Source organism: Morone saxatilis, unplaced genomic scaffold, assembly GCF_004916995.1.
Source record: "Morone saxatilis isolate NCDOM2014 unplaced genomic scaffold, NCSU_SB_2.0 Contig2, whole genome shotgun sequence".
Lineage (NCBI taxonomy): Eukaryota > Metazoa > Chordata > Actinopteri > Moronidae > Morone > Morone saxatilis.
This window is the reverse complement of record NW_023339762.1, coordinates 2819511-2843714: the sequence shown is the minus strand read 5'-3', so window position 1 is coordinate 2843714 and position 24204 is coordinate 2819511. Positions and strand designations below refer to the sequence as shown.

At 41.6% G+C, this 24204-nt stretch overlaps 4 protein-coding genes across 4 annotated transcripts; 1 reads left to right on the top strand and 3 right to left on the bottom strand.

Moving 5' to 3' along the window:
* The first annotated feature begins 2726 nt into the window (after window positions 1–2726).
* Window positions 2727–8479, top strand: LOC118330300. The gene is made up of 3 exons (XM_035664788.1): window positions 2727–2767; window positions 4540–5761; window positions 8195–8479. The coding sequence occupies exons 1-3, from the start codon at window positions 2727–2729 to the stop codon at window positions 8327–8329; spliced, it is 1398 nt and encodes a 465-aa protein (XP_035520681.1). The 3' UTR covers window positions 8330–8479.
* Window positions 8480–9165: 686 nt separating this feature from the next.
* On the bottom strand, window positions 9166–9701 carry LOC118330819 (phosphatidylinositol N-acetylglucosaminyltransferase subunit Y-like). Its single transcript, XM_035665503.1, has one exon. The coding sequence runs from the start codon at window positions 9662–9664 to the stop codon at window positions 9452–9454; it is 213 nt and encodes a 70-aa protein (XP_035521396.1). The 5' UTR covers window positions 9665–9701; the 3' UTR covers window positions 9166–9451.
* Window positions 9702–9839: 138 nt separating this feature from the next.
* Window positions 9840–11196, bottom strand: LOC118330818 (protein preY, mitochondrial-like). The gene is made up of 2 exons (XM_035665502.1): window positions 10911–11196; window positions 9840–10039 (listed from the first exon to the last, which is right to left on the bottom strand). Exons 1-2 carry the CDS (start codon window positions 11117–11119, stop codon window positions 9901–9903), a joined length of 348 nt encoding a protein of 115 aa, XP_035521395.1. The 5' UTR covers window positions 11120–11196; the 3' UTR covers window positions 9840–9900.
* A 9980-nt stretch (window positions 11197–21176) lies between these two features.
* Window positions 21177–22893, bottom strand: LOC118330677 (methionine-R-sulfoxide reductase B3-like; the record flags this gene model as incomplete). Its single annotated transcript, XM_035665322.1, is given in 2 exon segments — window positions 21177–22365; window positions 22796–22893. Coding segments are annotated over 2 exon segments (275 nt in total), but the record flags the coding sequence as incomplete, so codon positions are not given.
* Between the last annotated feature and the right edge of the window lie 1311 nt (window positions 22894–24204).

Here is a 24204-nt window from a genome sequence, read left to right as displayed (position 1 = left end):
ATGAAAATAAAGTTTAATGTCTTAGACAAACTAGTTAAAATGGATAAGGAAGCTGAAAAAACCCATTTTATTTCCCCCTGGCATTTCCTGATTATCCAAAGCCAGAGTGCAGTATCAAGTTATTATGTCGCTTTTATAGTAATGACTTTTTGAGGTAAAATAACCAGCCTAAATAGACATATATAATAATAATAAAGGCATTACAGCCTTTGTAGGACAGTATATATTAATGAAGCTGGTGTTCAATGAAATCCAGCTCCCTAATAGCTAATCCCTACAGGCTGCGGCAGACTTGAACAACTTGATTACCTATAAAAATCTTACTCCTCAAACTAACAAGGGTAAAAGGATGTGCTTGCACTAAAGCAGGTGGTGCACAGTACCGGATGGAGGTTTTTGTCAAAGTAATGGGATGGTGGGATAGAAATGGGTCACAGCATTACTTAGGGGAAATTGCCAGCCAGACTCTATAATGGAAATGCTGTAATCTTGCTGGTCTATGATGTAAGGTATATTTCCTTCCAGTAGTCTTTTCTTCTGACAAAATGTTTGGAAAGACATTGTGCAAGAGCAATGCTGCTGTTAATATTCATAAAGTATTAGACAATTTTGATGAAAACAGGAACGCATTCTCAATTTGAATGGGATATCTTTTGGACAGAAAAGTTTGGAAATAAAGTAAAACTGGGCTCGAAGGTTCATTCTTGACCTTGGATAACCCATGAATCAATCACTTATTTGGTGTTTTGTTTGAAGCTTTCAAGTACATGTCATAGCCTTCCTCAATGAATGGAGTTGTCACATAGCTCTTAAATAAGTCTCTAAAGTAATAAATCAGGTTTGTCTGATTTATCTGAGCTAAGACAAGGTCACCAAAAATGGTGAAAGGGCCTTTATTGTATGATGACTTTTTCTCCACCTTTACTACATCATATGCAGCCTTAATCGTTTATGTTTTGTCTGTGAATTGAGGACATTTCTGTAAAATAATTGAAAATGTTATGTCAGACAGTATGTACAGGCAACAAGACAACAGATAAGTCTGCTGAAGAAGAAATGGTTATAAAACTGTCCCAAAACACTGTCTGCCCTGTTGTCTGAAAGGCTTCCCCAGCCAACTATGTATCATCCTCAGGCCGTATCTACTCAGGGAGATTACAAGGTTTAATTGAGAGAGAGAGAGAGAGAGCCATAAGAACAGAGGGATTCTTGTATGAAGGAGGGGGGCTGTGGAGGGTTATTTATTTATAAGCAGTTATTTGCATGTTGACGGAGTAAAATAGAAATGATGCGGCTGACTAGACTGATGATAAAGGAAGGATTTAAACAGTCCAAAATGTATATATTCCCATTTTTTCTTGTTGTATTAATTTAATTTTAAGTTTACTAACACTTTGGGTATGGCAGCAGATGTCAGATCTTGGTACATGAGTTCTTTGCTTTAATCTAATATAAAGGTCCTAAAATATAAGTCGACTTGTTGTATAACTGTTTATCCTCACAATCACCAGTTTTGACACTATGTCAGAGTTTGAGTAGCTGATGGTAAATTGCGACATCTAGTGGTCTTATTGAGAACACTTTGTAAAAGATGGACCTATTTTGAGTCTTTGAGCCAGACACAAGCACTCTCCTCAGACACACACTTCATCCAGGACGGTGACCTTTGCAGTTACATTAGACAGGACTAACTTCATTGTCTGGAGAAGATATTTAAAAGGTACTAATCAACCCTGCAGGCTGGAGAGGGTCCAATGCTTCCTTCATGTGCTATAAAAACATGAATACAAGCCCCAGAATTAACCAGCAAACGTCAGGATTTTCTCCGACACCCAAGTTAATGAGGTGTGAAATTTATGAGGTGAAGTCATGGAAAATATTATCTTTATATTGTATTTTATTGTTAGAAGTCATTTCTGGAAATGGCCTTCTGTAACTATTACGTTCCCCTGGCATGTTTGCATTAGCTGTTGCATTTAAGGTGACTTATTCAAACTGAGAAGCCCTTTTGTTCTCTGGATGTTATGGAAATAAAAACGTTTATATCTTTATATCGTATTGGTTGTGTCTTGTGATATTCTGTATATATGTATTAACTAGGCTATGTGTACTCTTCCTTTCTTCTGCTCTAAATGCTTCCAAATTAGCTTACATTTTTGCGTTTTACGAGAAGCACTTGAATGCAACATGAACCCAAGGCAGCCGAGGCGGTCTCTTTGAAGTTTGCCGGGCTGGAGCTGAATCCACCTTCTGAGGTAATTATTAAGTTATTGTAAAAACATTTTTGAATAATGACATTTTATGTAAGAGTCTATACACGAGTCAAAATAAACTCGCTTGATACAAAACTGTTTTGTGATTTAACCGCGAAAATATACGGTCAAAAGGGCAGAAGGTTATGCTAAATGTTCGGTTTCAGTCTGGTTTTGCTAAAGCCATCCCCTCTATCGGATTACTTGCTCTAGTTTTCAGCCAGGACATTAAATTGACAACATTTTGAAAAACTGGGGAAAATACTGTGTATCTAAATGTAAGTAATTGTAAATCCATGCTATCATCACTTCTTCAGCTTGATACAGTTACATTGTTGCAGACTCCATGTGTTAACATCCTGTTAGCAAAGAGATTTCCCACGCTGAGGAAAGTGTAATAAAAATAATATAGTATATAGCACATCTTATAATACAGCAAATACACACTTAAATAGCAAATATTCCCTTATCGAAATGTATGACCCTGTTCTGTTTCCTATCGGCTCTGATGGAAGGTGCTACTCAGAACAGAGGCCCAGGTTGTGATTGCTTGTAGGAAGTGGGTCTTCTATATGTGCCTGCTAAAATATGGATTAAAGCTGTAATTCATAATATGCCAGAGTAACGCATGTTGTATCACAGATATACAGTAAATACTATTTAAAAGCCAGTAGAGCTGTTAAGGGTATTATGCAGATGGTTTATGTCCTCTGGGAAATACAATACTGACCTGTCGTCCTGTTGATGTATAGACTATAGTCTTTGCTTCACTGAGTCTATCTTTACTGAGGCAGTGCACATTCATCATGTCTGCCGCCTTGTGCCTGGGCTCGATGTAAAACCATTAAAGTGACAACCAAAAAAGTCCTGCGTTTAAACCCTCATTAGGGAGCAAGACACCAACACAGACACGTCTCAAACAGTTCCGCAAGATCGGCTGATACACACACTCACACAACATAACTGTATGCAAATAGAGCTAACAGACAAAGCCACATGAAGCTGCTGAACAAGTACATAGAGGGGAGAGAAGATTGTAAGATGAAATGAAAGCATCTATGTATGTACAGGTGACTAATGCAGATTATTTTCTCGATTAACTGATAAAACGTCAAAAAATATTGAAAAACATCTGTTATAATATCCCACAATCCAAATTCAACCAGCAGTCCAAAACCAAAGATATTTAATCTACTATTATAGATAGTATTTATTATTTGTAAAGCTGGAACCAGTGAATGTTTGGTGTTTTTGCTTCGAAAAGAACTAGAAATCAGTAATTGAGTATCAAAATAGTTTCATTTTCTGTGGATTGACAAATAATATATTGTTATAATATATATTAAACTGACTAATCATTGCAGCTTTAAAGGACATACTGCACTGCAATCTTAGTGTTAATGCCTGTAAGTTAAAAAATCAATCCACACTCAGTTGTCAGTTTCTTAGGTACACCTGGCTGAAACAATTCATCCATTCATGGATTAGTAGTAGTAGTAGTAGTTGTCCTACACCTAGCTAAAACTAAGAGAGTAATAAAACAGCCCTGCAGTAAAATGTACCCTCCTGACAAATATAATGTCCGTTTGTATTTTTGGAGTATGTCTGGCCTCCTGCCTGTTGGATTGTATTGTGTTATATTGAGTGGTGTTATTCGACCTCCATTGGTATAAAACAAGATGATAAACTAGGCACTAGATACAGATGGGATAAACCAACATCCAAACAGGGAAAACAACAGTAAACTATAGAGTCCCACTAGAGTAGAGAGTTATACATTTGTTTGTTAGTAGGGAAGCCGTGTTTGTCAGTTGGAAAAGTGTTGAAATGTGAGGCTGTAACCGCAACAACAAGACATCCCTAGTGGTATGATAGCACTTTGTTTTGGCACAGAGCTTGTTGATGAGATGGTTGTACATATTCTCTAATAACAACGTGAGTAATAACAGAAATTACATTTAAAGATAGCCTAACCATGTGTTATCTTCCATTTTCTTTCTTTTGGGTAAGTGTATTTATCTACACAGGTGTCAGACTAGCATAAACCTGTGTATTCAAAGCTATGCGTTTCTTTCTGTTGAACAGAACCATGAGTGACTGTGAGGAGACAGACTACTTTTTGGAGTGTTGGACTTCGCCTGGGAAAAGAAAAAGAAAAAAGGACTCCAAAAAGGACAAAAAACGCTTAAAAAGCAAAAACAACAAAACCACGAAAACAGATGAGAACACCCAGAAAAAAAAGACAAAGAACAACTCCAAATTCAACAGAAGCGCAATGACCGGGAAGGCAAACGAAGAAAAAAGAAAAGAAGAAAAAGAAAAACAGACTGTCTCTGGCACTAGATGACAGTTTTGTAATTACGCAGGCCAGCAGTGCACAAGGGAAAGCTACTGTGAAGCCTGGAACAGCGACTCCATGCAGCAGTGACAAGCCACAACCTGATCACCTGACTCAAGACTCCAAGAAGAAAACAAAAAGGAAAAAGAAAGTGGCGTTTGATTTATCCCCAGGCTACATCCGCGTCAAACGTCCTAAATTTGTCTCTTCATCTCCGCAGTGTCCCGAAGAGAGCGTCCTCTTAGTGCATGAGGCTGTGAGAGAGAGTGAGAGCTGTTCGCAGGTCACAGTGACAGGGCACACACATGATAATGACTCTCAATGCAACAGTGAGGACATAAACAGCCAGGACCTGTTCATCACCCAGAAGACATTCAGAGTGTCGCCCTCTGAGGCTTCCAGCGGTGAAGCCAGTGACACAGCCGTTGCTGAAACGCCTGAAATGTTCATGCAGCAAGACGAGCGGCACACGTGTGTGGCACAGATAAAGCAGCATCTGGAAGGATCGTACAAAGGTCCACAGGACTCCCTTTCCCATGAGCATCGCAGACAGACAAACCAGGGTGTGAAGACGCAGAGGAAAGAAGAGGGGTTGAACAATGCACATCATAATGTCAAGAAGGGAAAATTGTCCTTTCAGACACAGATGGAGCGAAACGCAAATCTTACTGAGGAGAAAAATGGCTCATGTCCTGTCCATATGAAGCCCAGTGTGCTGGATCCTTACCTGGCAGAACCAGTTGTTGTAAACTCCTCCCCTGAACAGTCCATGACAAGCACCGCCACGCAGACAGAAAACTTCTTCACCACCGAACTCTCCTCCTACCTCAGCTTCTGCCAAAGAAGTAGAGGGATTGAGGACTTGAGACCTTTGGACCTGAGCCTGCCGCAGAGGGCCAGAAAGGACCTCGGGACATCGTCTTTACCGGGAGAGATCAAAGGTGACAACCACAAAGATCCCATTCTGCGTCGATCTCCTTCCTCGGGTTTGAAAGATGTCGAGGTAAAGAGAGAGCCTTCTGGTCGACAGGCTTGTTCTGTGAGCACACGGGGGAAAGGCAAATCAAGTCTGCACCCGCAGTCAGAGTCTGAGCCCAAGTCCACAGACACGTCAACCTCCAGCGAGGACAACGAGACCCCCTGTCGCACTGGCAAGCTGGACCTGACCCAGGTGATACCCTACCCACTGTTACTCTGGACCATGCAGCCACCAAATACCTTGTGTCTTGCACAAGATACAATATTCACACATTTGTTTCTTAGGATCCAGTCAGTCAAATTACACAGAAGAATAGATACTTCAATTCAAAGCATCTTAAAATTGCAGTTTATTTCTCTCAAACTCCTTTTAGAAACTGCTACGATGTCCAAAAAATAACTGACCTGAGATCCACATGGAATGAAATGAAATCCTACCAATATTTCATCTCTACACTTAAAAGATAAAACTGGCAGCATTACATATTTTTCCACCAACAATTAATTGATCCTACTAACAATTATAGACCTTTTTCACGGCAGCCATTTTGACATGAAATAGTAGGATAAACACAAACGACACTAATTAAGTAAATGAACTATAAATGATCGCCATGCGTCGTGTGTAGTCTTGTTGTGTAACACGTAGCATTCATTTGAATCCTTTATGCTGAATGAGTATTAACATGACTTACTGACGTCTGCCCTCAGACACAATCCTAAAACAACCAATTATAAATCAGTTTTATGCTTGAAGGTCCAGTGTGTAACATTTAGCAGGATCATTATATATATTATATATATAATATTCTATATTATAACATTTAGAGGTATGTTTTCATTAGTATACATAGATGTAACATTATGACCACCTGCCTAATATATAGTTTAGGCCCCCCTTTTACGGCCAAAACTGTCCTGACACGTTGAGGCTTGGACTCCACTAGAAGGTGTGCTGTGGTATCTGGCTCTAACACGTTAGCAGCAGATCCTTTAAGTCTTGTAAGGTTGTGAAGTGGGTCTCCCGTAGGATCGAAATTGTTTGTCCACGGCACCATCCCACAAGATGCTGCGAATTGGATTGAGTTTTGTGGAATTGAGTCAACACCTGAAAATCGTTGTTGTCCTCAAAAGCTCTATTCCTGACCATTTGTTGCTTTGAGACAATTATCGCACGCGCATTATACTGCTAAAAGCAGCCCCACTGCCATCAGGATACTGTTTCCATGAAGAAGTACATGTCTGCTACAGCTGACTTAGGTAGTACTGTGTCAAGTAAACATCCTAGATGAATGGCATCACCAAACAATATAACCTCCTCGCCGTAGCGGCTTGCCTTCTTCCCATAGTCATACCATTGGTCATGTGTTCCCCAGGTAGCAACGCAATGCACCCGCATCCACAAAGTTAACAGAAAACCAGGTTTTATTCAGACCAGGCCACCTTCTTCGCGTTGCTCCATGGTCCAGATTCTGATGTCACATGCCACTGTAGGTGGCTTTTGGCAGCTGGACACTGGTCAGCCTAACCTGGTCACGCGCGATTGGCCAGTCCATACCAAACAAACTGATGCACTGTGTGTTCTTGACCCCTTCTATCAGACCAGCATTAACTGCTTTCGCAGATTTGAGCTTACAGTAGCTCGTCTTCTGTTGGATCGGACCACACGGCCAGCCTTCACTCCACAGTGCATCAGTGAGCCCTTGCCCCCCATGACCTGTCTCCGGTTTCTTTTCCTTCCTTGGACTCTTTTGAATAGATACTGAACCTCTGCAGACGGGACACACCCCGCAAGAGCTGCAGTTCCTGGAGTGATGCTCTGACCATTCGTCTAGCTGGATCACAAATGTGGCCCTTGTCAAAGTTGGCTCAATCCCTCACACTGCCCTTTTTTCCTGCTTCTAGACACAGTCAACTAGGAGGCGACATGTTTACTTGCTGCCTAATATATCCCACCCACTGACAGGTGCCATGATAACCAGATAATCAGTGTTATTCACTTCACCTGTCAGTGCTCTCAATGGTATGGCTGATCGGTGTATATTAGTGTGAAAATAAGAATTGTTGTGTTTTTGTTACCGTAGAATGAGCTGGTATTTCTGCAGACACTATGGATTGCCTTATGTGGTGACCGCCATGTTTCTACGGTAAACTTTAAAGGACAAACCAAACACTGGCTCTAGATGGGGCCGTTTGCGTTATTGTTGCGCAGCCACTCTAGTTGATCCCTCGCGCTTGGAAAGGGAGGGTGAAGCGAGTGAGTTGCAATCTGCAAATACACCACTACATGCCACTAAATCCTTCACACTGGACCTTTAAATGAAATAGAATTCTCAAAAATATAAAACTCACTGAACCCATCAAACAGTGCTGAAAAAAGGGCCTTAATGGTGACTCCCACACTTCTGTATGTCTTCCTGTTTGAATGTTTGCTAATAACTAAAAGTGCCCAGATGTTTCAGAAATTTACTGAGCCTTGAATTGTGTTTTCCTTTAACCAATAAACAGTCGGGCCTGCTGCTAAGCAATGACAAAAATGCTTGTTGTGTTAATCAGAATAGTTTGTACCAAATTAATTAAAGTGTTTGCCACTGTTCAGTAACAAAGACTTCTTGTTTGACTTCAGGTCAGAGCAGTCCAGACGAGACTCAACGAGTCCTTCTTTTTCAAGACAAAAGGAGAGGGGCTGTCGCCCAGGCCGGAGTCTCCACTGATGAAACTCGCTCAGGGCAGAGACGTGAAGAGCAGGAAGGGCCACTGAGGTCTTATGGAAGGATGGAAATGAAGGTTTCTGGACTTCAGCTCGCAGGCAGCGGCTGACACGGTCTGAAACAGTATTTAATGTATTGACTTACAGAGCAGCCAGGTGTCAGATTAACAGTTAAAACATACTAAAACTCAAGCTGGATGTTATTAGGAATGAAAAGAGAAATTAAAAAAACCTTTAACAGTACGAGACATTCTGTCCCAAAATGAACTTATGGAGAAAAAAAATCATTAATGATGGCTTTATGTATTTATCAGTTGTTAGTTTTCTAGTTGGACTTTCCTATAATGTTGTTAGTGTAGGCAGGTTAAGGTGCACACAGGTTCAAATGTCACAATGTTTTAGTAACAGCTTTTTGAATGTTTTCAGTAATGACATCAAATTGTCGTTCATAGCTTTGCTCGTTGTCTGTTCTGCATGAAAGCAAGTCTGTTAGTTAAAGTTTATTTATTACAAAAGGGACAGCGGTTTACTTACTGTGCAATCTGTAAGATAAACGGTCTGAAACTGAACAGTGTTTTTCCAAATTACCTCAGTGAAGTTTCAGTATTAAGCTATCTTCATTCATTTCACCTCCACAGCAATGTAGCAATGTAATTTGTCTCGACAGATACAAATAGTTAATCATCCATTTCTGCTCCAACAATGAACTGCATTAAGGTTCAGGATTAACACAAGATAACTTGGAGCATCACATTGTACCGACCAAATGTTCAGGATTTACTTTAATACTTTGAGATGTATGAAACTTGTCAACAGGGGCTTGTTTATTAGCTGTTGTGACTGTAACATATTATCATTCTGTCTTTTAAGCAAGCCAATTACCAGTATTCCAAAGAAAATAAACCTTTATTTATATTTGTTGCCAGTTATTACACAGAGCAGTTATTACACCTTAAAAAAACAGTATTAGCATTAAAGCAAAACTCCAACTATGGTTACTCCCAGAACTGACTTCTTCTGTGTGTTTGTGGAGAAAGCAACATTTTCTGCTATTAAACTCCATTGTAGCTGAGCTTGTAATGTACATTTTATGAACCCACAAACACAAAAATGGAAGAAATACAAACAGATGATTTAATTGAACCGAAGTGTTTTCAGGTGGGTCAGAACAGCCTAGTTGTGTCTAAAGAGCTTGATCCCCATCCAGCTCCAGAGGTGGAAGAAGACGTAGACGGGGATGGTGACCGGCAGCAGCAGGCTGTAGAAACACAGACTGCTGCTGCTGGTGCAGCCCTGAGGGAAGTTCTCATCCACCGCGGCAGAGTAGAACAAACCGAAAAGAGACACTATCGGGACGAGCCCCACCATCACGGACAGGGAGAACATAGTTGCAGATGGCTTCTGATACAGGGTTCCTCTGTATGTATGGAGTAAATAAATATCTGAGGTGATATATTACATGTACGTTTAGCTAGTTCTCACTGTGCAGCAATACAGTATGTAAGCAGAGCAGAGCAGGATCCAGCTGCTGGGTTACAGAACCACTGTGTCGTTCAGTCCAACAGCCTTTACAACGCGTTAGGTCTGCTTGCGTGGCTCAGCTGGCGGCGCTGTGAGGGCGTCTACCCTTGCGTTGGTGTGGTTGAGGTGTCTTTCTGTATGAGTCGGGCTTCCTGAGGGATCATGTTGGGGATGCCACCAACGATGGGATAGGCGATACCGAGCTCCTCGTTGATCAGCTCATTGGTTTTAGCCTCGTACCTGGGGAGGGACAAGAGCAACGTAATTCTTCTACAGTGCACTCCGTTCTCAGTAACACCGATGCCTTCACAAGTCATCTTTTTTTTTTCAGTCTCTAGCTGAGAAAGCTTGTTTCACCCCTGTGAAGTTTACTGTTTTAGTACATTGTAAAATATAATTCCCACATTACTTTAAAAAAAATACCCACTGACTGCAATAAAGACGTCGCCATAAATCAGAAACTATCTAATCCTCAACCTCTCTCAATCTAATCAACTCTCAATTCAACTGGTTGCCATTTGTGCTCCAATGCTGCCATCTAGTGGTGACTTTGGAGAACACACCACATTAAATAGAAAGCAGGTCGAGTGGGTTTCACCTCAGAAACTGATGGAAGTAGCACCAAAATGTAAACGCCTTAAGACAGTCAAAACGTGTTACCAGGGTATTTTCTGTCTATTTTTAATGTGGAAGTCGAACTAGGTCCAATCCGCGTAACATACTCATGAAATGTTGCATAATTATCTTCATGGTTATATTATAATATGCATGAGTTTGCCACAAGGTAACATGTATATGAGCCCGCAGGCTGGGCCTAAAGTACACAAGTTAGGTACATTAATTTTTCGTGTCAACAAAATAAAATAGAGTATATATATGTTGGTAGGCCTTTAGGGCAGTGCCTTCAATGATGACTTTACTCCAAACTGCACAATACCATCTACAGTTAATGCAGCTCTCCTGAACATTAGTCTTACAGACTGACTCCAGTGCTGAAGGGCTGCTGACAGCTTTAGCTGCGTTTGAAGTCCGCAGCTTCGACTCTTCTTTCGGCACAAATAGAAAAACAACTCCATGGTCTTCCTCCCATTGCCCCGTGTATCTGTCTCACCTCAGCGGCTTCTTGGACAGCGGACAGACCAGGAACTCGAGCAGGGAGGCGTCGAAAGGCGGCTGCACTTCGTCCTTCACGTCCGAGAAGCTCCTGAGCGGCGCGGGAAGGGCGGCGGCGGTCAGCCTCTGTATCACCGGCGCTCTGCTCACATAGCGGTGGACACCGGCTGTTTCTGTCACCAATCTACACAAAACATTCCCAAACATGACCAAAAAGTGACCAACGAGCTCGCGAAAAGTGCCCGACAGGAAGCACCTGCACAGACACCGTGTAACCGAAATATGAGTCCCCTTCCTGTACACTTACAACGGTACTCATTAGTTCCGCTTATCCAGCAACCCGCTTTCACAAGATTATTATAGACCGTTTCAACTGCTTATCCCTAAACTGTTTGGGGTTTTATATATAAGATATTAGCTGTAATAGTTAATATAGGTATACTTATGAGTTGGTTGTTTCTACATTAGTCCGCATGGTGGCAGTGTTGCACTGTTCAGCTCAGTATAGATAACTTCGGGTGTGATTTGACTATAATGTGGAACCACAATAATTATTAAAAAAAATTAAAGCAATGTGGATTGCATTCATTTGGTCAGCTGGACCACAATAGACACTGTTTGAACTGTGGTTTCATTTAAGCCCAAAGACAGCCTGAACTTGATTTCCCAGCAGGTTCTATACAATATTAAATATTGTCATCCCCGTGCCAGCCGGAGCAGAATGCATTCCCACATCCATATGGCTGAAGATATTGCTCTGAGACTTTCTTGGCAGGGCCCCAACTTGTTTTAAAACTGCTTCTAGCTGTAATATATCCCACTGCTCGGTACATGACAGACCTGCTAATATAGTTTTTTTTTTCTGTAGCTGCCAGGCCTTGAATACACTCTGTAGCTGTGTACCTTCTTTCACTGGGTCTGTTTACTCATGAGAGGTATCCATCATCTCTGACATATTCCACGGAGCACTGGGGCTGAAATAATACTGAAAACAGGACAAATGTGTTCAAGCCAGAATGTACTGCAATGTACTGTAGCACAAATGATGAAGTGACCGGCTGATGCGTAAGTGGAAACTATAGTATTCAAAACAGACAATTACAGTTCCATACAAGATGCTCTTGAATGCAACAGTAGTTATCACACCAAGGCCATTAAAACTATGTTATTTTCTGCAAATCACATATTTATCCTAACACACAAGCTGGATCATACTAGAGCCAATTTCTGGCTGTCTTATGTATACTGAGGAACATCTGGACACGACCAGCCAGCCACTGAAAGTCCTGATGCTCTGATCTAATTTACCACAACATTGCTCTTGAAGTGCTGATGAAGTTTCACAGTGGTGATGAGAGAGATATTAGGAGGAAGCGTTATCTATGCCAAGAAAGATTAGATTGGATAACTCTGTTTTAAGACATTTTTTATATGTTGAGCCAAAGAGATACAGGAACTTTTAAAATACAGTGTTTTGTTCCAGAACACCTCTGATAAAAATCACTGATATTTGTAGTAACATAAATTGTAAAAAGCCCAGTCTTGGGAAGTATAACCTTGTTCAACAGAACAAACTTTGCTTCAATTCACACAATATGAACCACACAATGAGGATATGAAGAAATAAAATAAAAAACTATATAATTATTTAACATTTCTGTTTTTAGCGGCTTTTGACAAACACCGTTTCCCATGAGCCCAAGGCGTTTGTGGTTTAAACGTCACCAGAATGTCAGAAGACGTGACAGAAGATGAGACAGGGAGGGCAGAACAGTGTATATGCTTTCAGACAGCAGAGATTACAGCTAAAAGTTTAAAAGATGACATTAGAAAAGGGCATTGTTGGATCTGTCATGGATATTGCTGTATTTACGCCATATTGTTCAGACTATAATTACAAGCAGCCGAGTGAGAAAAAAAAAGTTGTCAGCCCCCCAGTTAAAATTTTGAGATATTGGGAATTTCTGACAGTTACTGTCTCCCACCTGACAAAAATAACTACATAAACGTCAACTGTTGGCAAAATGAATGCAAAGCCACAGATGTTAGTGGTTTCATCTAAATAATATACAATATTATCACTGTTACAACCAATTTAGCTTATTAAAAAGGAAACGTACGTTGTGTTTGTGAATTCACTTGTTAAGGAGCCGCTACTGGCTAGAGATATGTAACACAACACAAGTAGCTAATTGCTCTTAGCTTTTCTGTCAAAATTGCATGAATATGGCTTAAAGGACAAACTAGTGTATTTTGTGCCCTGGGAGCTGTACCTTTTTGTTTGTATGCTACATAGTTGTGTAACTTTGTTAAGACTGCTATCATCATGTTAAAGTTCGTAGTGGTGCTCGCATTAACAAACCCACAGGCCAACCTACTATAGACTACCTGCTCAGCACCAAACAGCAGGCTGACAAAGTTAGAAAACTAGGTGGTGAACATAGTGGAGCATTTAATAGCTAAAGATAAAGATATTCACAGGAGCTGGTGAAGACTAAAACAGAGCTAAAAGGAGGGTGAATATTTTACACATTAACACTAAAATGAATGTTACTCCAAATGAATGCAAATTATGTTCTGTATCTGCTGGACCTGTAAATAAGCCATTGTTTGCCATATCAAAAGGCCATTTTATGTCAGTGTTGTCTTTACAGCTTGTTTCTGTTGCCTCCATGTGGTCAAAAAATCAGTTAATGCAGATTTATAATCTCAAATAGCAACCTGCACGGTAGGTGGATGCTGACTCAAGCATGACTGTGTGAATCACTGCTTTGGTCTGATGGGTTGACGTCAGTGACGCACACCAGAGTACAGTAACTGAGGACAGTTCTGGTTTCAAGCCAGTGGTTGCAGTGTTTTTACTAATATCTAAAAAAATATAAAAAAACTTCACTGGGAGTCGATCGAATAAGGCTCCACACTTCTGCAGAGACAGCACAGCCCTCTCACCAACAGGCGGCTCGGACTTGGCAGGGAAGATGGCGGGTCCCTGCCAGGGTTGTTACAACACTAATAACTTCTAAGCTTTCTGGGCACGGAAAAGGTTCTCTCATAATCTCACTGCCATCAACACAAATGCTACTCTGCATTTCACCAGCAATGTTGCCTTAAATTGGCTCAGTGCGTCAGACCTTCATGGATGTGTGCACAAGGCCCGGTGTCCCAGTTTGGGAGATTGTTTATGTGTTATATTTTCCACCCATGGTGTGTTTTCTGTGTGCAGGAGATCCTCAGAGACAGTGAAGTGATACAAACTTCACAGCAGCTTCTTTTCAGCCTCTCTGTAGTTCCCTACAAGTGGGAGAAAGAACCGTGCTTGGAAGGCAGCGGCTCGGTGCGCTGTGCTCTCAGCAGCAGAGCGTGGGGCTTTTTTGCGTAGCCTGTCTTTTGACAGATTCTTCATCAAGCCCACTCCTCCCAGTGATGTTTGACAGAGCTTTCATCAATCACACACCTCTGCTGACCCTCTCAGAGCCGCTCACCTTTGCACAGATACAAGAGTTCTCGGTGATGACGTCTTAGACCGCTTCAGGCTGTGTTTTTCAGGTTTGCTCTCCTGGTTTGTATTGAGGAGACGTCTTCAAGAGGCAGGAACAGTGACAGACTCGACAGAGCTTTCACAGCCTGGTGGTGATATCTGATTCCTCTTTTATTTTTCCTATTTTTTTCTCCGGGCAACTGTCATGGTGAACGGACGGAATTCTGTATGTTTCATAGTGATAGAGTGAATCCGACAAGGCTGCACACCTTTCTACAGGCTTTCACTGCATAATAGAATATTTCCACTTATTAGTCTAATTACCACTGACCCATATACAGAGTTTATGGTAATGCCAAGTTAGCCCTCCCCAGTTTCCACTCTATTAACAAAGTAAAAGCCTTCATTTCCACATTTTATTATCTCATCTTGTTTGTAGGTATCCACTTACAAGTCCATTTCATACCTGCCTCAGGACCCAGCAAGCTGAAGTTATGTTTCCATAACTGCAATGATAACTAACATTTAAAATGTTATCTCTGCTCTGCACACAGAATTAGAATAAAACATATTAAATTAATGTATTCTTGAGTTCCTTATATGTGGCCCGCAGGACCTTATCCCACAAAATGAAAATCTTCTTGCGAAATTGAATGGCGCATGGGAATTCAATGTCATCCCATTCGGAGTTTGAGTTCTGATCGTTTCTCTGCTGAGCGTAGGTTTTATCCAATTAGAAACAGGAGATTAGTCTTTTTTCCTGCCAGGAGAGCTTTCATTTCCATGCTGAAATATTGCTGATGTAGCATTTGCTGCTTAATCTGATAATCAGATCCCCAAGGACTTCCTTCCCCTCCCGCCTTTCTTGTCTCCCATGCACCCTTAATCCTCCTCTCTCATGGCCTTCCTTCCTCTTTCTGCACTCCTTATCATCTCCGTTTCTACTCTTCTTCCCCTGCACCCTCGCCCGCCCCCCCCGGTTTCTTCCCCCGTCCTCCTTTCTTCCCACACCCTTCCCCTCTTTGCAGTCCAACACATTCCGCTGCCAACAAAGATAAAAAGGCTGAAGCTACTTGCCTAATGCAAGCTGATTGAATGGCACAGGCACAGATCCAATGAAGCATTGCCCCTTCCAATTAGGCCTCCTGTGGTCACCTGGCAACAGTGTTTAACGAAGTGTACCCTTCAATTTAAGTCTGCAGAGGGATTGGCTCAGCAGACGCGGTGAGCGCAATGAGCGCCTGTGAGCAAAGGTTGACGCTGCATCATTACCGCCTCCCTTTCCAAGTGCCTCGGAGTGCTTCGGCTGCTTTAAAATCACTTCAGTTGCCGTTTAGTGCTAACGCTGTTGCGGCGATGGTGTGCTGTTTATGATTGCTGCATGGCTCATGGGCTCATTGGATGTGCTAGGTTTTACAATGCCTTTGAATGTTGATGAAAGGCTATGAGACTTGTTTTATGACGGTATTCATGGTAACTCCTCCAAACAATATAGGTGCAGGGTTTCAAGCTCTTTTTTATGGCAAGTCATCCCAATTGGAAAATGCTTTATCACTTATAGAGGACAAAGGGCATAAAGCTGTTTTGATGCCTGGGCAGTGGCATCAGCTGTTAATGCCTTTAAGAAGCGGCACTGCGTTACAGGATGGATCCTTCCTTTTAGTGGAAAGATGGCATCGCTCTCTATAATCGGCTATCTATTAACAAGGAGGGAGAGGGGCAGCGGGGGGAGACCCGTGCAAGTAAAGATAAGGACAGGGGAAGAGGTCTGAGCGGAGGAGGGTGAGAGGAAGGGGAGGGACAGCAGAGAGGGATAATGACAAGAGGGGATGAGGTGGGAAGACTGACGAGCAAGACAGTCCCATCCCAGTTCCTCCAGGGTGGGCCTAACAAGAGAGTAGGATTGCTTGCCTGGAGGTGATAATTAGTGTATCCTCAGGAGGCTGCTGAGGGCGCAAGAGGCCCCACACATCTGGCCCCCAGTTCAGTTAAACTACAGAGGGCACCAGCTAATAGAGCTTACTGATTTCTTTTAAATTTTGGTCTGCAGCTGTTTTCCCGGCAGAGTTTTATGCTCGTCAGGGGTGGAAAATCTTGTAGAGGCATTCAGACCATCACTGAGAAGTCTCAAAGCCCTCCCAGACCAGGCTGGCATTTTTTAGATTTAGCCAGCTCCTTGGTGAGTCATGCCACATATTCTGGGAAATTTCACAGGACATTAATTTTAAGCAAGTCATGTTCTCAAGTTGGACCCAGCAGACAAATGCCAAGGTCAAATCCTTGTCGGGAGTCTTGTCAATTATCAAGTCTCTTAATGGCAAGTCACAAGTCAATTGTATAACTGCAAAGTGAAGTTAACAAGCCTCGTCAAAGGAAGGTCTCGAGGGGCAAGTATGCAAGTCCCTGGAGAGCAAGTCTAAAATGCAAGTCCCAAGTCCTGTCAAAAAGAAGTCTCATGTCAATTAAAACAAGTCTAAGCCCAAGTTCTTGTCCAAAGGCTTAGGCCAGGCTGCTTGTAATGCAAAGTGGACTCACACCACCTTTTTTTGGAAGGTTCAGGGGTAAAGGGGGCAGAGTAGGTCATCCCCCAATCGGGAAGGGTTGTTTGGGTTTGATTGTACACGTCGTCGGAAGTATCCTTGAGCAAGATACTGCACCCCAAATTGCTCCTGATGCATAAGCATTGGTGGTGTTGCTGAATGGTGTATTGAATTAGCTTAGTTTCTGCTTCGGGATGGACTTTTGCCATCCGCAGTGTGTAATGTTGTGTGAATTGTGGTGAAAGGTAGATGGTAGATGGTAAATGGTAAATGGACCTGTACTTGTATAGCTCCTTTCTAGTCTTCCGACCACTCAAAGCACTTTTACACTATGTGCCACATTCACCCTTTCACACACATTCACACAGCGATAGCAAAGCCCATCGAACAGAAACTAATGCATTCATACATTAACACACCAATGCACGGCATCGGGAGCGATTCGGGGTTCAGTATCTTGCTCAAAGATACGTCGACATGTGGCAACAGGAGCCGGGGATCGAACCAACAACCTTCTGACCTGCTCTGCCTCTGCGCCACAGCCTCCCTTAATTTAGCATCAATGCTGGGGGACTCCCTCTCTCTCCCTCTCTTTCTGCACACATTCCACATAAAAGAGTACACCCCAACAGATTTTGTCAGAATCCTTTTAGAATCAACAATTTTCTATGGGATACTATACTACAAAATAGATAAATGTTTTTGGAACTGATGGCTTCAAAACTGTATGGCGTAAGATGAGGAGAACAAAGAAAAATGCATGGTGCCTACAATGAAACGTGGTGGTGGTACTGTCCTGACCTGCTGGTGTCGGGGAGCTGCATTTTATTGACAGTATCATGAATTCACAGATGTACTGCTCTATATTGAAAGAGAAGATGCTACCATCACTCTGTGCCCTTTTCCAACATGACAATGATCCAAAACACACATCTAAGGCCAAGGCTTAATTAACATCAATATGATGTAAACATGTCATATTTATTCATTTCCAACTACTGTTATGGTTATTTTTTTCCTGTTTTATGTTGAAATAGCCCTTCTTTATCTGTCTTGTGTTACTTCACTTCCTGCCTTTGTCTGTTTTCTTGCCAGTGTTGATTGTTTGCCCCACCCTGATTAGTTTTACTTGGTTTTGACCTGTTCCTGCCTGACTATTCCATAAGCCTTTTTTGTATTTAATCCTTATGTTATTAAACCACCAGCATCAGTTCAGCCTCAGAGTCTGCATTTGGGTTTTACATTTGTGACATCGGTAGTCCTTGGGCAGGTTGATGTTGATCAAAATGCACATATGAGAATATAGCATTATGGTTCAACATGGCAGACATGGAAGGCAACCCACAGCATCTGTGGATAAAAACATATCTATGAATATTAGGTTCTCGGTTGCACAGGAAACCCCTAGTGAGCACATGAAACACCTATACCATGGATTGGCAAAATGTTTGTAATTACCTGATCAAAACTCCCTTGCGTAGAAACAGACCACGAGACATCAAAATTTGTTTTAAATGTAGTGCCATGCAATGGGAGAAAGAGGTAAATTTGACCGCCAAGAAATTGTCATCTAGGATGCATTTAACAATGAGCCAATCAGGATACATTTAACATTCAGTGAATCAGGTTGCAATAAACATTCAGCATTTAACAATAAGCCAATAAGAAAGCATTTAACACTGAGTCAATCAGGATACATTTGACATTCAGGCAAACTGGATGCAGTTTAACAATAAGCCAGTCAGGATGCATTTAAACATGAGCCAATTAGGATGCATTTAACATTCAGCGAATCAGAAAGCTTTTAACATAATGCCAATCAGGATGCATTTTAAAATCAGTAAATCAGGATGAATCGAACATTTAGCCAATCAGGATGTATTTAACAATCAGGCAATCATTGTGCATTACAATTTAGCCAATAAGAATAAACTGAAAATTAAGCCAGTCATTGCACATGTAACAATAAGCCAAACAGGATGCATTTAACATTCAGCCATTTTAGGATGCATTAAACAATAAGTCATTCCAGATGTATTTGAGAGTTAGCCAATCACGATGCATATAGCAATGAGCTGATAAACATCAAGTTGGCGCCGCGGAGAGTCGCCACCGGTACTGCGCTCTCTAGTACTTTTTGTGTTTTTGTTTGATTTGTTCTGTTTTCTGCTCTCCTTCTCTAGTCACATATACCAGAGATGAGCTCTTAAACATTGGACTTTCCACTGCACAATCTATAGCTCCAATTTTCATTGATCCTGGAACTTTGTACAACTAAAAAAGACTAATACAGATCTGACGTCCTGTGATTCACTAAAACCTGGCTTGGTGAGCACATCCCAGACACCTCACCTCACCTCACCTGCCTGGATTTCACCTCCTCCCAGCAGGCTGTGTAACGGAAAACGAGGGGAGGCGAAAACTCTTTTATATTAACATAAATTAGTGTACAGATGTCACAGTGCTCAGCAAATCATACAGCCCTCACTTATTCATAAACCTCAAACCCATTTATTCCTTGTTTATTCTGGTTGGTGTTTACATCCTACCTCAGGCCAGTGTTAGTGAGTCAAAATACAGACAGCATATTAAGTGTCCCACCAGGGACATTAACACTCTGGACCATATACAGTATTACTCTGCTGATTTTCTCATTTACTCAGAAGACAAGAGCTTTTCCTCACATGTGTGGCAGGGCCTCTTCAAGTCTCTTTGCTAGATGAGCTTGGGCACATTTCTAACATCTTTTATTCTCCTTAATCCAACTGGCAGCCTGGTCTCTTGTAAGTGCAGCAAAGTCAGTGCACTGGCTCAAATAGTGTACAGTGCTATTGCAGTGGGGGCAGAGAACCTTTCTTTTGCTAATAACCTTTGGTGGCCAAACTGCTAGAATGGTCTGGCTTGTAGTGTGCTCTGCTCCATGCATAACAGTGGCTTGTAGATGTGTAGGTCAGGGGGTTTCTGTTCCCCCTTCACATGGAAAACTTGGTCTGTGGGGTCAAATTCAAAACTGTCTCCAGCTGCAGCCACTCTGCAAATTCTAGCAAAGATGTTTTTACTTGGTTGGTGTTCTTCCTAATCTGGTGTCTCCTGAATCTCTGATGCTGGGAATGTGGTAGTCTATTCAGTAGATGTTTCACATTTGATCCACTATGCAGCTCCTTCACACCATCTTCTTTATTGGCTCTCAGCATTTCAACACACTCAACAACAAATACACTGACTTTTATTACATCTCACTGGATTTGGAAACATCATCTGGAAGGAACAACTTAACTTATACTTGAATGTGTTTATTGCTCAATACTATCTATTACTGCTGTGTTACTACAGCTTTCTCTTTATCTTCTTTCTGACCACTACTAACAGAACAAAAATTTGACAACATTGACATGATGTTCTCTCTCCAGATCTAAGCAGCATATTGGTAAAGTCAGTCTGGATTTATTGGTGAGTGTTTCTGCTGTTTGGGTATTGACCCAGTCGACTCTGAGAAGTCTGCTCTCCACTCAATGGGTGGTAATTGGATATAATCCTCAAACATTGTTTGACAAAAACGTAAACGTGGGTCACCTTCATTGCTGAGCAAGAGATCAGCAGCAATAGACAACTGGGATAGAGAGCAGAGGGCTGCAGGTTGGAATCAAACCCAACCCAATTACTTATCAGCTTTTTAAAACTGCTGGTCTCACCAGCCACCTTGATGCCACCCCCAGCAAACCACCACAAAGAACAGTATGCTGGTTACTACAGACAGGTAAAAGATCTGCAGGAGGCTGTAGCACACATCAGCTCCAGGAAAGCAGTTAGCGGGTCCTCAGGTGCTGTAGAACCAGCAGCTGTGGCTCAGGAGGTACAGCGGATCCCCTGCTCCTCCCTCTGCATGTCAAAGTGGTCTTGAGCAAGATGCCGAAGCCCAAATGGTTCCTTGTGAATTGGTGTGTGAGTGTGTGCCAATGTGCTTAGTTTCGGTTTCTGATGAGCAGTTGGCAACTTTAAAGGCAGCTTTAGCGTATTAATGTGTGTGAAGGGGTGTATGTGACATAGTAGTATAAAGCACTTTGAGTAGTCGGAGTGGCCGCTTGTACACAGAAGCACAACCTTCGCACAGTAATGAGAGTAAATGTAATTTGTTGCTTTCACAACTGAAAACTACCAATGACACTCTGGTTCCATGCATATGAAATTATTTTGTTGCATATAACTATTTACAGTTTTCAAAAAAATGGAACAAGAAAGTGAGATATCTGTTTCTAGATATTTTATTGTTTTATTGTATTTATTGACCCATTAACTTTTTTAATGCAAGCTGTGACCAAACATATTTACTAAAGTGAAGAACTAGAGAAGGAACAAATACAGGAAGTGACCTAAATGCCACAGTAAATTATTTGTTTACTATCAAATGCTATCTGTCACAGTATGCACAGTCACTGCCTGTATCACTGCTGACAGAAGCATTTGCATAGTATCTCAGTATCAAATATCACTTAAAAAATATATTCTAATAAAACATTTTTTTAGTTAGAATATCCCAAGCTCTACATTATATATATAGATATACATTATACATATTTATGTATATGTGTGTGTTCTCTACTACTACACAGCACCTACATATTTAAATTAGCAGACCAAATGCTATTGCCCAGATCTAGAAAATTAAAGGGAAATAAGGGAAACTTGTGGTATGGTATTTGTCAACATGAATGTTAATTTTTTTTACCAGGGTCATGTCCATCATAACATTTTATTCACTCCCTCAGCTGGAGACAGAGTTGGGAAATGCAGCAACAAAAGTGTCTAAACAAAATCATCTCAAGACCTCTAGCATTTTTCTCCCTGTCGTTACTATAACAAACTCTTTCTGCTCCCTTTTCCCCAAATCTCTACAAATAATGTTATCATGACCAAGAGTCAGCTTAAAAATATCTGAGAATAGAACACAGGTTATTAAATACTTATGTTCCCTTTAAGGCAATCAGCTGATATAGTGTGTTTTACAGCTTTGGCTGTGACTACAAAATGGCTGTTTTGGAAGCGTGCACTCCTAGTGATGTTTGATGAGTGATGAAGATTATACACCAGAAAGTATTTCTCTGGCCTGTGTCTGATGCCTGAACGCATTCCATCCTTTTGCAATATCCAATCTACTCTATCTTCACATCTTGCATCAAAAATACAGAACCTAACTACATTAAGTAATTTATGTATGTGTACTATTAGACTTCATACACAGTCAGCAGACAGTCTTTCTTTCAGAGCTCCATCTTCCCATCACTCACTGAGCTGCTGGCAGTTCCACCTTCAGCCATGGAGCTGGAGGTGGACAAGGTGTCTTTAGGCTGGAAAGCCAGTGAGGCAGAGTTAATGCAGTAGCGTTTTCCAGTGGGCCTTGGTCCATCATCAAACAGGTGTCCCAGATGAGCTCCACACTGAAACCCAATGGGAAAGATTGATATGCAGCTTTTTGGCATTTTAGTAACAAGTTCTACCAAGTTCGGTGGCTCTAAAACAAAATTCTAATGGTTTGATCCCACCAAATGTGGATAAAATACAAAACAAAAAGACAAAGGCAATGCAAAAAATGTATGGCATTTGCGCTAGTTGAAGAGCGAGCTTCTTGCTGGGCTTTTGTAGTGTTTTGTGGAGAAGACCTGTTGCTCAGGAGGTAGATAACCATAAAATACACAGGAGAAGTAAAAAAAACAAAAAAACATCTGGTATTTTATTCTCATGCCTTATTTACAATTATTCAAATATTTGTTCTTATTTTTGTTAATTTTTTTTTTTTTAAATAATGACTACTACTGATAATTGAGTAAGCAACAGATACTGTGAGGTGTAATGCAGTGTTGAGTGTACCTGGCTGCAGGTAGTCTCCACTCTGTGCATCCCATAGGAAAAATCATCAGTCTGGACGATGGACTCCTCCTTCACAAGGTCAAAGAAAGACGGCCAACCTGAACACATGACGGTATCATGTTAAGAAGGTGTTAGCACAGATGAAGTGACATGCAGGGGACAGTGATAATTCATGAGACAGCACTGGTCATACTGTGAGTTTGATCGGTTGGCATGATGAGTCCTTATGACTTTGGTGATCCTCTGACTTTTCAAAATGATTATTTATCCAATACTTTATAACCATATGCCTGAAAAACGTGACATTCCCATGAGCCTCAGCTGTACTTTGTGTTTTGTGCTAACAGCAAATGTTAGCATGCTAAAGTAAGATGGTTAACATGGTATACATTATACCTGATAAAACATCAACGTTAGCAATGTGATTGTGAGCGTGTTAACTTGCTGATGTTAGCATTTAGTTCAAGTACGGCTGTGCTTAAGTAGAGCCTTAAGGAACTGATTGCGAGGCTTTCTGTCTTGTTAAAGGAAATACTGCATTGGGGACGATCACACAGGGACTGCAGCACTCATCAATGTCACACTTGGCCCAGGCAGCCAATCAAATCAAGCAAGATCGCCCAGCTGTGCACGTTGCCTCGCTCCACAGGCGCACGGTCTGTGCCATGGCGTTTCTAAAGTGGCCGCAGCTGTAGTAATGCATCTCCGTGTGATCGCCCCCTTACATTGTGTTCAGCTTAGTATGTACTACATATTTTTACCAAAAGATATGCACATTAATGTAAACTTCAGGTCAAGAAGGCCTCAGGACCGACAGGTTGGGAACCAGGAGTTTAGAGCATCAACTAATCCACAGTCCAGCACATTCACAACAAATTGATTGCAAGCTCTAAATAACTTATTGCTCTCAACAAAACAAACAATGTAGTGAAGTGCACTCTAATGTACACTGTGACACCAGTGTGAAACAGCATACTAAGTGTCCCACCAAGGATACTAACACACTGCTTAACATTCTTACAGGAACCCAACAGTACCAACCATGAGCAAGACCTTAGGCGGACGGGGGCAAGGGGGAAAAAACTCGTTAATTTCTGTTTCGGGGATGCGACTTTTGCCATCACTGGGTGAAATGTGTGTGAAAGAAGGGTGAATGTTTGGCACAGTAGGTTGTAAAAGCGGCTCTTGGGAGTGGTCAGGAAGAGCTAGAAAGGCTGCTATTAGCACAGTACGTTTACATTTGACCATTTGACTTCGCATGATTGGGGATGATGCCGGGTTGGATAAGGAGCTTCCCGGATCTAGACCTCGCTGTGTTGAAAAAGGTGTCCTGAGATAACGTTGGCTGTTATGATGTTGGCCGCCTTGTATACAAGTGGTGAATCTGAAGCTGAATCTCTTTGTGTGTG